This window comes from Vombatus ursinus, unplaced genomic scaffold (genome assembly GCF_900497805.2).
Source record: "Vombatus ursinus unplaced genomic scaffold, bare-nosed wombat genome assembly UNPS02014825.1, whole genome shotgun sequence".
NCBI classification, from domain to species: Eukaryota; Metazoa; Chordata; class Mammalia; order Diprotodontia; family Vombatidae; genus Vombatus; species Vombatus ursinus.
The window spans coordinates 12,285,379-12,300,227 of NW_020954603.1; the positions used below are offsets into that span (position 1 = coordinate 12,285,379).

The 14,849-nt window shown below is 42.4% G+C and overlaps 1 protein-coding gene across 3 annotated transcripts in view; it reads right to left on the reverse strand.

Moving 5' to 3' along the window:
• The window catches only part of LRRC8B (leucine rich repeat containing 8 VRAC subunit B), a 90,043-nt gene that overhangs the window by 10,151 nt on the left and 65,043 nt on the right, over positions 1-14,849 (reverse strand). For all 3 annotated transcript variants that reach the window (XM_027838175.1, XM_027838173.1, XM_027838174.1), the window contains 2 exons: positions 9,579-9,680; positions 1,859-4,023 (listed from right to left, as the gene is read on the reverse strand). In XM_027838175.1, coding sequence (XP_027693976.1) covers positions 1,859-3,997 — 2,139 coding nt within the window. In that variant the 5' untranslated portion in view covers positions 3,998-4,023; positions 9,579-9,680. The remainder of the gene's footprint in view (positions 1-1,858; positions 4,024-9,578; positions 9,681-14,849) is intronic.

Here is a 14,849-nt window from a genome sequence, read left to right on the forward strand (position 1 = left end):
AAAGCTCAAAGATGCAGATTTTGAGCCGATTTATCAAAGACGAGAAAAATGTAGAAAAGGGATGAGAAAGCTGGCTTGCTTGGGGCAGTCATGCTCTGACACTGAAGAGGACAGCAGTTAAATTCGTGGGGAGAATGGGAAGGATGCCTTAAAGCACTGTTTACTCTGTATATAGCTAGTGTACACGGAATTGTTTACATGTTGTCTCCCTCGTTAAGAATTTGAACTCCTCGAAGCAGGTTCTGTTTTTGCCTTTCTTTTATTTGTTCGGAGCTTAACCCAGTACCTTGGCACACACAGTAGGTGCTCAGTAAATGACTGGTTGACCGAATGACTTTATACAGACACATCTATTCTATTTCCCTATATAGTCTCCTTCTTTGATGAAAATCTCTGAGGGAAGAGTCAGACAGCATCTAATTGGAAAGTGTCTCGTATAGCCCTGTGACTCCAATTTTAACACGTAAACATTTGTTCAATACTGACTGTATGGGAGCACTGTACTCAGTACTGGGGGTGATGCAAAATCATGGAGAAATGGTGTCCCCTGGCCTCATGCAACTGAAAGGTCTAGTACAGATACAAAAATGCCTAGAATGTAAATACTATGCTGACATTCTTATGGCCATTTGTGGTCTGCAAAGCGTTTAACATCGCTTAGCGTCATAACACCACGATGGAGGAAATGCAGTGCCACTGTCTGCATTTTCCAGAGGAAGAAACTGAAAGTTCCAAAGGTTGACTTTCCAAAGTGCACATAAAAAATAAGTCATGGAATTGGGGCTTGAACCCAGCTATTCTTATTTCAAATCCAAAGCTCAGTAAGTATATGGGAGGTGGAAACAAAATGATATGAAGTCCAGAGGGAGAAAAGTCACTAACAGTTGGAAGGTAGGGTGGTATAGTGGAATGAATACTGAACATGGAGTAAACTTAGTCAAATCCTGACTTTGCCACTCACTACCTCTATGAACATAGTCAAGCGAATTAATTTCTCCAGGTCTCAGTGTCTTCAACTGTAAAAATGAAGAGGGTAAACTAGATGACCTTGTTTTTAGAGTCTTTAGAGCTGTAGATTTATGATCATATCATCAAGGAAGGCTTTATGGGGGAGATGACATCTAAACTGGCCTTTGAAAGAGAAACAGTCATTCAATGAGTGGAAGGGATGGGCGGGTGGGAAGAATATTCCAAATGTTTACGACAGCAAGACCAAAGGGATGTAAGAAAGCTCAGGATCTAAGTGGAGAGGGAGGGTCAAGGTCAGGGGATCATCTCCTTGGGGATAGGTCATACAACTATGACTACATCCATTTTATAGGTGAAGGAAAGTATTTTTGAGAAAGGGAGGTGAGTTACTGATGGTTGAGTGCTTAGTAATTGTCAAAGCCCGCAAGCCCTGGTTTTCTAACTATAGTCCAGTTCCTCCCCCCTCCTCTAAGATGCCAGTAATCTGGCAATAAATATGGTGATGCCAGATGAGCTCGTGTGTTCCTAAGGAGAATCCTGACATAGGGGATCAGAGTTATTCTGACAAATGAGAGTCTATTTGAACAAAAAAAGCCCAATTTGTTCAAGGTCCTATTTTTTTTCAACGAATATATCGGAACCCTATTCTCATGACTCTTTCATAGAACATAAAAGCATGTATTCTGATGGCCAATTTAGATTTGAGTCTTTGAATTTCCAACCTTGGCAAATGTCAGTTACTCCATGGGCTAAGCTCAGCCTAGGCTCAGATAACAAGTAAATCAACTGTGATTTGTAAGTTTGCCCTTCCTTGACCTTACAATGACACAAGTTAAGTCATGGAAAATGATGCCAGAATGCTAGAAAAGGAATGACCCAACCCACTTACGTAGTTGTCTGTCACTGCAAAATACAGCAGGTTTGTCAGAAACTGGATCTCCTCGGGAATGAACGTCAGGTTGTTGTGGCTGAGATCTAGATGGGTCAGTTTGGTGCAGAGGAAGAGCTGCAGCGGCATATTCTCAATCTTGTTGTGGTCCAAGTAGAGCTGCTCCAAGTTGGAGAGGGCACCGATCTGGGCAGGAATGTAGGCGATGTGGTTGTGCCACAGCTTTAAGCAGGAAAGGTTCTGGAGGTGTTGGAAGCTGATAATCTCTTCAATGGTTTTAAGGTTGTTTTCTTTTAAGTTTAATTCATGCAGATTGATGAGGCTAAAGATAGCATGAGGAATGCGCTCTAAGTCACAGTTGATGAGCTCCAGGCTTTTCAGATTTATCATCTTTTTCAAATTATTCAACACCACCAGTTTGTTTCCCTCATTGTCAAGGGACAACTTCTGCAGTGCAGGCAACGTATCAGTGACCACCTGGGGGATCCGGGAGAGCGTACTCTTTAAGTAAAGTGTTCTTAGGTTCTTGAGATCCTGAAAGCCCTGTGTGGGGCCCTGCACCGGGCTCAACGTGCTCAAGGTGTCAGATACAATATAGCCGGACAAATAAAGTTCCTTGAGGTTTTTAAGGTGAAATATCCAACGAGGAATCTTCCCTCTTTCTGTAAATTTCAGGCGTAGTATTTTCAAATTCTCTTCCAGGAAGTTCAGTGCAGGGCAGTCAACCAGGAGAGAGGAATGGTAAATATTCAGCTCTTTGAGGTTGACTAGCGTAGAGATGGAGGGGGGCAACTTGACCTCGGGGATCAGCTCCAGGGTGAGCACCTCTATCTCGGTCAGCTCAAAGATGTTATCTGGGAGCCCGCTCAACATGAAGAGATGGAGTTCTACCTTGTCCTGGGAGTTTCTCACCAGTTTGTTTTTTAGCCTCTCCATTGTCCATTCATTATTGAGGTTGATCTGTTTCAGCTTGTTCTCACTCACCTCTGAGAGAAATATGGAGAAGCGCTTGGAGTAGAGTGGGTCGTACTGGTCTGCGAGGTGAAGGATGAACGCAAAGTCATTCTTGACATCGGGGATATCGCTGTAGTTACTTTTCTCTCTCAACGCCTCAAAGGAGTATTCCTTAAGGGAACTCCTCAGCATCCACCACAAGCTGTATGAAGAAGTGAGACCATAGAATAGAACCATAATCACATAAAATGAAGCGAGTACCTGAAATATCTCTGCTAAGGCATAGACACAGTGGTAGCGTTTATACCCCGTGAAGGCCTGCATGTCAATGAGGCAGTCAATTTCTAGGGTGATATAGGTCAAAAAATATGGGACATAAGCTATGATGATGATGAATAAAACGACTTTGATTATGATCTGCCTCATGTACACCCTATAGATGACGTCCTTCTGTTCCACGTGCAATCTAAATCTTTTTACTTTCTCAAAGATGGCTTTCGCTTGCTCCCCTTCTTTTTTGTCCAGGACGCTGGAGGTTGAGCTTTCGAGACCTGACTCCATGCTTGCCTGTCCAACGAGTAATGACTGCTTGCTAGTATTGGTGTTTGTGGATAAGCCAGAGGGTGAAAACAGAGTTCTGGACTTTCGGTCCCTCACAGACTGTTCAGCTACGGTTTCCGAAAGGGCGCGAGTGGTCCAGGGAGAATCAAAGCACTTATGAAGGATGGAGACAAAATGCTCAATTCTGGAACTGGTGCTGGGATAGTGGAGCCAGAAATTACTGCATGCAGCAAAAATGAGGGTGTGCAAGAGCACCAGGTAAGGGAAAAACTTGGCGAACCAATGGAGCTGCTTCTCGTAGCACACCGCGTCGATGTAGGAGTATTGCTGCTTGTGAAGGTCGTTCTGGATCCGGATCGGTGGCGTCACATGGGACAGGGAATCTGAGGGGGTGCTGTTGAGTTTAAGCACATCCAAAGGCACTACACAACGATTGTTGAACTCTACTTTACAAGGAAGACAGCACAAGATTTTGGTATCAGCAAGCTGAAGAGCTCCAGACAACACCGCAACCAGCAACATAATCAGGGTGAGATAGTACCAGAAGACATCCCACCAGGGTTTCAATATGTGATACGAGGACTGGGCGTCTGCTATGTATTTGAGCTCTGACAGTGAGAGCATGGCGTTCACTTGGAAGGAGACAGCAACTGGAAAAGAACAGCAAAGAAAATCAGGGAAGCAGGGATCCCCAACATCCGCTTCCAACCGTGGGAGGCAAGCACGTGACTCAATGGCTAGCATTTACAGAGTCCTTTAAGGTCTATAGACAGCTTTACAAATGTTGTCTCCATCCTCACAAGAGGTAGTTCCTATTATTATTCCCATGTTTGAGATGGAGAAACTGAGGTTGAATGAGGTTAAATCATTTGCCCAGGGTGGCACGGCTAGTAAATGTCAGAAGCTGAATTTGAACTCAAGTCTTTCTGACTCCAAATACAGCAATCTATCCACTACGCCATTTAACTGCCATAGGTAGGTGCTATTACCACCCCCATTTTACAGATGAGGAAACTAAGGCAGGCAGAAGTTAACTAAATGATCTTCCCAGGGCCACACAGCTAGCAAATGTTTTGAGGCTAGATTTGAACTTAGGTCTTCCTGACTGCAGGGCTCTATCCACTGCATCACCTCTTCCTTTTCTTCCTTTCAGTTTTTTTTTTCAGTCCTGTTCGACTCTTCCTGACTCCATTTGGAGTTTTCTTAGCAGAGATACTGGAATAGTTTGCTATTTCCTTCTCCAGCTCATTACACAGGTGAGGAAACTAAGGCAAACAGCGTTAAGTGACTTGCCAAGGGTCACATAGCTAGGATGTGTCTGAGGCCAAATTTGAAATCAGGAAGATGAGTCTTCCAGACTCCTGGCCTAGCATTCTACCCATTGTACTGCCTAGCTGCTCCCCTATATCACCTACCTGCCTATAAATACAATCTCAACATCCTAAAAGGAGATGATGGGCTAGGCCAAACAAGTGTCTTATCAAACACACCACCTTTTTAAGAGGAATAAATTGAAGGTGGGTGGATGGTTTGACTAGCCAAAGAGAGACCCAGCTGCATGGTTTTTATTGGGACTCTCTTAAGGCCATCCCAGGCAGGCAAAGTCCTCTAAAAGGAAGAGGCTGGAGCCGGTGTGGGGACCCTAGGACAAAGCCTTCCAAACTGTCCAGATCCACACCTGAGCCTCTGTGCAAGCCAGGAAGAGGTGGTACTCAATAAAGGACCCTTTACTGTCACCAAATTTTATTCAAAGTTGAGCTTCTAAAGAGACACAGGCCAAACTTTTTTTTTTCAAACTGACAGTAGGTGTGTTGTTTTCAGAACATTTCCAGCCTAATTTCTCTTCCTCGAGAAGTCCAAATAAAATCCTCATAATTTGGGGTGTGCCATCCCCAATGAACCCAACCTTCATTCAACCCAGAAATCTCCTTTGTTGCACACAGCCCTTTGGAGCAGTGATTCTCAAGCTGGGGCCCATGGACAAAGTCCAGGGAATTCGCGGGGGCGGGGGGTTCTGTGAACTTGGATGGGAAAAAAATTACATTCTTATTTCATTACAATCAGTTCCTTTGACAATCCTATATATTTTATTTTATATATTTAAAAACATTTTTCACAGAAAGGGGTACATGGGCTTCACCAGGCTGTCAAAAGGCATCCAGGCCAGAAAAATTGTTAAGAATTCCAGCTCTAGAAAGCTCCCTCTCAGGCTTATCAATCCACTTAGCACATAGTCTCATTTAAACTCCACTCAGGGAACACGTGTTCTCCTTTGAGTAAGCGATCTTTGAACAGTTTGGTTCCACGTCAAACATCAGAGTCTTTGAAAACTGGGCAACAACAGAGTCAGCCACCAGAAGGGGTGGAAAAGAGTGACCTGCCCAGAACAAATGGCTGCATTCGGAGCAATGTCTCTCATGCACAAAACGATCTGCAGCTTTGAAGATGAGACTGCTGCTTCTGAGTCACAGATTATGACAAATGATTAAGTGCTTGGCATAGCTGGACTGTACTCTATTAATTAAGTGGCGTTTTCTCTTTAGGAAAACAAGTTGGATTTTCCAGCCCAAAATTAGAAAGCTATTTGTGCAATCCAGATAGGAAAATGCTCCCTCCCTCCCTTGCTCTGCCTTGCGCTCATCACTAGGTCTTCCAGAATCATTAGTTTCTCAAGCCTAAAGACCAGCACTCACTGGCATGTGGCAAGACCAATAAAGTGGAACATGGGATGTCCAGTGTCTAAGTTCACACACGCAGTCCTAACTTGACTGAAGTCCTGCAGAGTGGGTCAGTGAAAGATGTAGGCTTGGTAAGAACTCCCATCATGACTGTCTTCTCAGAGGATGGGTGGTTAGGGAGGGGTTGAGATTTGCATCACAGGAAGGCACATCCCCATGGATGGGGTCATAAATTCCTTAGAGCCCTGGACTACCATCAGTAATGTAAGGCTAAAATAGCGCTAACATTTTATTTTTCCTTCTTCAAAGCTACTGAGGGGCTCTTGGATGTGATTTAAAATGTACAAAAGACTAAAGCAGACACATCACTAAAGCCTCAAAATACTTCAAATTGATATTAATCTATAATAATCCTGCCAGGAAGGCAAAAGCCTACAATGAGGTAAGACTGATGGCCAGAGAAAATAGAGTGCAACATAAACAGAGAAAATAGAAGGATGACTTTCCCATTACTTACCTTCCTCATCAAAGAGAATGACCTTGCAAATGGGACAAGGAGGAAAGGAAACAAGTATGTCTTAAATACCTACTATGTGCCAGGCACTGGGCTAAGCTCTTTATAAATATTATCTCACTTGATCCTCATAACAACCCTGGGAGGTAGACATTATCATTTCCTCCCTTTTACAGACAAGGTAACTGAAGCAGAAAGAATGTTAAGTGAATTGCCTAGGGTCGTATAGCTAGTAAGTATCTAAAGCCAGATTTGAACTCGTCTTCTTGACTCTAGGCCCTGTGTTCTACAATTATTAACATGAAATTGAAGCTTAAAATGGGAGAAAAGGGGGTAAAAGGGTGTCCAGCCACTTTGAAAATGTCTAATAATAGGTAGCATTTCTATAGGACTTTTAGGTTTGCAAAGCTACATATGCGCGTGCGCGCATACGCATGCATGCACATGCCTACACACACACACACACACACACACATCCACATACACTAAACTTTAATAGCTTTAAATGGCACTAAGACTTTTGGGATGCCCTCTATGACCTCACTGAATGTCAAGCCCAGATGACTCAGGAAAAATAGTAAAGACGTCTTCCAGGGTTTGAAGGATTGTCTCCTAGAAGAGGGATTAGATTTCTTCTGCTTGGCCTCACACCACAGAATGAGGTGCAATGGGTGGAAGATACTGTTGCTTCTTTGTTGTTGTTTGTCCTTCGTTCTCCAAGAGGACCAAGTAATGTGTAAACGAACGTGCATGGAAGTCCATCTGGGTCTTGGAGGCTCTCTCCTCACCTTCATCTCTGACCATCCCTCGTTTCCTTCAGGTCCATTCAGGTACCTCCTTCTACTGGAAGCCTTTCCTAACCTCTCTAGTTGTTAGAACTCTTCACCCGCTGAAATGACTTTGTATTTCTTATCTGTGCCTGTGCTGATCCCTCCCAGAGGAAGGCAAGATCCTTGAAGATGGGGGGCTATTTCACGTTTGTCTTTGTTACCCAGTACCTAGCACAGTGCCTGCCAAGTGCTCAATAACAGGCATTCAGTAAATGCCTATGGAGTTGAAGGAAAACCTTTCTACCCAAATTATCTAAGTGGTGGAGCTGGCTGCCCTTAGGGGGCTCCTGTGTGGTTGGGGTTTTCAAGCCAACGTTGGGATGTCACTGGCTGGGATGGGATGGGTTGGACAAACAGCCCACTGCAGACCCTTCCAACTCCATATTTGTGCACTGTATCTTGCAAACTGGGCAAAACAAAACCAACTGGAAGATGCCATCAAGGAACTTCTGTTGGGAATTTGGGGAAAATCAGAGAGAATGGAAAAGATGTTGTTTTGACATTCAAATGAGGAAGAGAAATAAGATTCCAGAAATTTCAGAATGGTAGGTCTGAGATCTACTTCTGGAAAAAATTCTACAAGGAAACAGAATTAAGTTGACTAAGAACATGATATATCAAAGGAATACCACTGGCCTCTCCTCTAATGTCCCTACTTATAGCTTGGAGGCAACCTAAAAAAAGGACTAAAAAAAGGGAAAAGGAGAGTCCAGAAACTTGAGAGTGGTAGTCTTTGAGATCTGCCTCTAGAAAAATTGCAAAAGAGACTGGAGCAAACTAACTAGAAGATCCCATGCTACGGCTTCTCAAAGCATAGAGTCTTCTTAGCCTAAGATTCTAGAAGATTTCGCCAATAGAATTTCAGCAAGGAAGGTTCTTAGTACTTTATGACCTGGGACAGACTGTGTGTCTCTACTATCTAAGGAGCAGCCTAGCTATGTTCAGAGAGGTTAGCTGCAAAGAGATGGTTTTTTTATTTGGCCATGCAACTCTTAAAGATCATTGATGGTTTGCAATCGTTACTGGGGGACAGAGGAACCCTATTTTCAATTCTTCAAGAATGGACGATTTTGAAAATGTGGGTACTTCCTCCGCTGACACTGATCAACACTACCACTAGTCTGGTAGACTGTAAGAATGTCAAAGATGCAGGTCACTTGATTTAAATAAAGCCTAGGAAAATGTATCTTTGTGGAAAAAGATGGAGAAATGTAGGGAAGAGAAGGCAAGGGAAGACAAGAAGCATTTCTTAACTACTTGCGGGGTTACGTGCTTTGCAAATATCACCTCGTTTGTAAAATGCACAATGTGGATTGAATGAAAATACAATCCGGTGGATCTGCTACTGTTTAAACCAAAAGAAGGCTACTTAATGGACTGATATAAATCTGGAGGGTTTTGGAGCTCCTAGGGCTCTGGTCTTGTTTATCATTTTGTTGGATGAATCACATTCACCAAATTTTCAGATGAAACCATGCTAGTAGAGGTAATGAATACAGTGAAAGAGAAAATGAATATTTAAACACTTCAACAAGCCTGAACGAGTCCAGAACAACAAGACGGGTTTCAATAGGGACAAACTGAAAGGCCTGCATGAACTCAGTAAGTACAAGATGGAGAGGCCTAGCTTGACAGGGAAAGAGGCCTCTGTGTTTTAGCTGACTCCATATAAACCGGCAGTGCTGTGCACAACAGCTGACACAACTCTAGCAGAACGTTCAGGCAAAGAGAGCATACTGTCCACGCTGGTCAGGCCACCCCCGGAGATGGGTATCCACTTCTGGTTACCACCTCTCAAGAGGGTCACTCACAAACTAGCGCATGTACAAAAGAAGGACCGTAATGGGTATTAGGACTCGGAATTACATCCTCTGAAATGGTTGAGGAAACTGCAGTTTGGTATGGAGAAGAGAATGCTAAAAAACAAAGAGACAAGATAATAGAGCTGTCTTTAAACATCTGAAAGGCCATTATGCAGAAGGGACTGCAGGCTTATTCTATATTGAAGTGCAGAGGGTACCCGTAAAAAGGGAATAACATCTCTAAAAGAGACCAAAGAGCTTTAACACTGAAAACGGCGTATAACACACACTAAACGTTTATAGTGATTTGAGTAAGTGTGCCCGTATGGAGTACAGGCCAACACAGATGGAAATGAACATAGGTTAAATTATTATACTTACTACAATGGTAAAAGGGAGGAAAGCGGGTGGACTACTCTTCAGTCAGGAGGTCTACACCTTTTGAAGTTTCTTAGGCACACCATCTCTGCCTTTGTCTTCATTCTAGATGGAAGAAGCAGAGGCATCTTGAAGTGGCAACAACAATTGAAACAAATTTGTCATTTCTATTGCAAGACATCCCCTGCAGGACAGGCTGCAGCAAAGAAGGTCCTATAGTCTTGTTCACCCTACACATTGACCTACCTTTTGGGAAAGTTGTTTACCCAGAGATTTTCCCTGACTTCCATGCAAACCTATAACTGATGTTTTCACATGCAAGGTCGATCTCACTTCAGGATCCCAACATTCTATACAAGGAGCTTTCTGCCTACGTCAACAGAAATCCCCACCCACCAACACCCTTCCTCTTCCCTCCTCCCCTGGCCATTCCCAAGTGAAGTGAGTCACTTGACCAACACTAGTTTTCAAATGAGTGATCAATCCGTACAATCTCTGTCCCACCGGGCACATAACATTGAAGTCTATCGCCCAGGGAATTCCTATTTCAACAGAAATTCCTGGCCTTGAGTATTTAATCAAGCACTTCTGCCTTCAGCATGGCTCCATACACTGAGTAGAGCTTACTAACTGGAAGAGTCCCCTGGAGAAACTTTTTTAGACTCAGAAAATGGAAGCAGGGACCAATTTCTGCTCAACGAATATAGATGTTACTATCTCTTCTAGTGTAAGGGAGCCCTGATGCTACTTAATTTTTTTTAGTCAGTTAATCACTAGGTCAAGAAAGAGTTTCTAGGTCCCTAAATATAACTGTTATATCGTTCAGTTCAATTAAACAAGTATTTACTAAACAGTTACTTTGCAAAAGGCACCAACCATGCTATAGGCTGAGGGCTGAATTAATAAGGATCTCTGAATATGTTTAGTCCATTCCTAATGGCAAGGGAAATTCCAAACATTGATATAGCAGTGGCCTATGGACATTTGTAGTGCTAGAGGTGGTACTGTAGACAGAGTACTGGATCTGGCTCTAATTTGGGCCCTGACACTCACTAGCTGTGTGACCCTGGGCAAGTCATGTGTCCTCTGTCTGCCTCAGTTTTCTCACCTGTAAAATGGGAAGTAATAACAGCAGCTACTTTCCAGGGGTGTTGTGGGGATTAAATGAGAGGATATTTGTAAAGTGCTATGCAAATCTTAAAGCATGGTGTAAAAGCTAACTATTACCACCACCATCATCACTACCACTACCTTCAATAAGGTATTTAGCGTGGTTTAAACTGAAATTTAGAGACATCCCCATTCCAAATGTTCATACAGACTATTTGTACCCAACCTGTGGTAGAGTTTTCCGAGTTTATATTGGTCTATATCAGCCACAACCACAACGTACATTGACCTTGAGGTAGTGATGTCACTTTGGTCATCCTCTTCAATTATGAAGAACAACAACCAGTATTATGTGGAGGTAAGAGTATAGGTCTCCTGCCCAAACTTGATGTCTAACAATGAGAAGTTTTATAATGCAATAAGTATATTTCCTCTCTTTAACCCTGAATTGGTGATTTTTCCCCCTTCCCATCTACTAATTGCCTAGTTACTAGGTGTGGCTAGTAAGCAGAAAGTCCATTTCTCTTCCCTTCCCCCCAGCTCCACCTAAACCCCCAGGGACAAAGGGAGTTGGCCTATAATTTGATCAAGTATTTTTTTGGGGGGAGGGGTGGTTTGAGGAAATCAGGATTAAATGAATTGCCCAGGGTCTCACAGCTATGTCAAGTGTCTGAGGCCAGATTTGAACTCAGGTCCTCCTGACTCCAGAGACAGTGCTCTATCCACTGTGCCACCTAGCTGCCCCAATCAAGCATTTTTTTAAAAGTAACTTTAGCAATTCATATTAGCTTTTCTTATTTGTAAGCATTTCAAAGACTTAAAAATGCTGGACATCCCATTTCAGGCAATAATACCACAAAGTCCTACCATTGGATAACATAAATAGAAATATGTCAAACCTTTTCCCTTCACTGGCCAGAAATGAAAATAGCTCCTCTTCCTAATAGCATGAACAAGTCAACAAATTGTAGAGCAGTGCTATCATACTTAAACTAACACTGAGTAATGCCATCCTTGAAAAGCTGGACCATAGGATAGTACTGAACGGACAGCAACAGAAAAGGTTTCTAATCAAGCTGACAGCAGCAAGCTCTTTTATTCAATTTTCCTTCCTGTCAGCCTCAGTTCTCTGGTCTACAGCTAGAACACAAGACTTATCAGCTACCTTCCAGGCTGACAGAAGGCTCTAATGATTAGATGTTATCTAGAAAGCACTTAAAGAGTTGCTCCCGAAGTCAATATATGAATGTATACACCAAAATAATACTACTGTTCAATTAAAAATTTATTAAGTCCTTTGTAGGTACTTAATAAATGTTTATTGATTGGAAGACTTCCAAGGAACTCAAAGCCCTTTGCAGAGAGGCTAGCTAGGAAATTTTCAGGCCATTAAAAATTATTGACATTCTGTGAGTTATATAACTGGGGGGAAAAAGAAATCAACCCAGGCAGAACATGCTAGAATTAACTAGCTGGAATTGACTGCTAGAATTAACATCAGCTAGACTGTTTACTTTGAGATCTCTAGGTCATATATTTTTTTTAGACTTAGACCAAAAGGCATCTCTTTGAAAAGGTGAAGGAATTAGGCTGTCCATTTTCTTTTTCTCCCAAAGAGAAGTGAGAGGTTCTTTTAAATGAATCTTTGTAATGAGCTGTGTTGTGTCTATCCATCTGCACCTCATAGAGGGCAGCTCAGGGTTTCAGGACTGCTGTTGTTTGATCTGGGAACAGACCATGCTGAAGAAATGGTTGAGAATGACTGGGCAAATGGAAGAATTCAATTCAACTCAACAAGCATTTATGAAGTAACTTCTATGTATGGTTCTGATGACTGGAAATACAAAGACAGAAGGAAAAAGTCTTTGTCCTCAAAGAGCTTACATTCTACTGAGGAAAGAGGAAGAGATACAATACTTACATGGATTAATAATAACAATGATGATAATAATAACTAGCATTTATATAGCAATTTAAAGTTTGCAAAGCACTTTATAAACATTATTTTAAATAAATAAAAAAATGTAATCTACTTTCAGGAGGTAGAGTTCACTAACAACCAAGGGAGAATGGGAAAATCTTTCAGAAGTGGTTGGCACCTGAATTGAATTGAATCCTTAAGAAATCTAAAAATTCCAAGAGGTGGCACATTCCAGACATGGCAGACACAGCCTGGGCAAAGGCCCTGAGGTGGTAGATGGGAGAACTACCACAGAAGTGTCAGACTTTGGGGGAAAGCAATTAGGGCAGGTTGGTTGCACTGATGAATTTGGAATAAGCAGCTGTGTGAAATCAATATGAAAAAATAAGGCTGGAGCCAGGCTGGGACAAAGAGTTTGTACCTTTTCCTAGAGGCAAGTTCTTAAACAGAGGACTGATGAAATCAGACTGGTGCTTTAGAAAGATGATTTTGGCAGCTGTGTGGAGGACGGGATTGGAGAAATCAGTCAGGCAATAAATATTTATTAAGTACCTACTAGGTACCAGGTACTGGGCTAAGCACTGAGGACACATATACAAATAAAAATAATGACAGTGCCTGCCCTCCAGATGCTTACAATCTAATGGGGGGGGAACAATACACAAAAAGAAATTGAAAAGGGGAAGGGAAAGAAGGTCCCAGAAAGTCTGTGGGGTCATGCTGAAGTTCAGAGAAGTCCTAAAGCAATGGAGCTGGTGGGAAAAGGAAGAAGATTGGGCTGAGTCCTCTCCTTAAACAGAGGCCCTGGAGCCCATGGCCCTGGAGCCCATGGCCCTGCCCTCCAGTCAGCGGGGCAGAAGGAACTGATGAGATGTGAGTACCAAGCAGAAGATGAAGAACCAGGGGAAGATGTGACATGGAACCCAATGAGATCACTACGGGAACAGTTCAGGTAATTATTGGCTTATAGCTTGTGGTCTCATTTGCAGTCTTTTCATGTAGCAATAATATTTAGGAGCAGCTATTGCCATAGCCTCCTGTCTAGGTATTAACTCTGGGAAGTTTTACTTTCCATTTATAGAAAATAAGACCAAAATTTTCTAGGTTTTATCCCTACAAGGATGACTAGCCATAGATTCTAACATTCAAATAAACTAACTGAACACAACCATCAACTGACCTCATTTCACTGCCTGTGAGAATGACCACAGACATAGATACACTTAGAAACTAATAGTGCTGACTGCCATGGAGGAGGCAGCTCACAGATGGGCACAGTCCTTGGGCACAAGGGAAACTTTGGAGCCTGGCATAATGTAGCCTGGGAGGGATTTGTTAAGACAAATGGACTGTGTGACTTGAAAATTCTTCTGTTAAAAATGGTGAGTGGCAAAAGTTTCAGTCACAAGAGATGCTTTAGCAACAGAAAATTGATACGGGCGTGCAAAGGGGGAGACTCGATTCATGCGTTTCCCCTAGAGGGAATCATGTTTGGAACAAACAGCCCACAGAATTTTAGGGAAGAAAAAAAAATAGGTCAGAGTATTTAACTCGGGAGTAGTAACACACCTCTGACTATCTCAGAACACTACCAAGAAACTAAAGTATGTGATGAAAATGACAGCTTTACTCCAGCTACAGTCTCATTCTCTTGCTGAAATTATCTATACAAGGTGCTATGGATTCCACGATCAAGCACCATCCAAAATAAACCAGCACCATCCATATAAAACCAAGTTGTTTTATTACTTCAATCACCCTCTTCAAGGCCACTGGCATGGGGCTTTGGCCCAGACAAGAGGGCAGGGATGTTGGCTATGACATGCTTGACTGGTAGGAGCTCATAATTCCTTGGAACTAGCTTAAAAAAACAATGCCCAATCACATGCATGTATGGAGTGTGTGGTAAAGACATTCTGAAATGGGAATAGTTATTGCACATTGTGTTCCATAATGGAGACCAAAGATAATTAGTGCATAAATCTAAAGTTTTATTTGCTCTTTGCTTTCTGCAATATATTTTGTTGAAATATATATTTTCTCCAAAACATGATTCTCTCTCTGTCTCTCTCTCTCTCAACACAACCTACACTAATAGGAGGGAAATATGAGCTCCTAGAAACTGGTGATATTCTCAAATGATCTTAATGAGATCACACTGTAAACTGATCTGCCAGGGAACGGGATGGAAACAAAACCCTGGGGGATGCAATCTGAGCAGCGACTTTCTCCAAGCTTTCCTT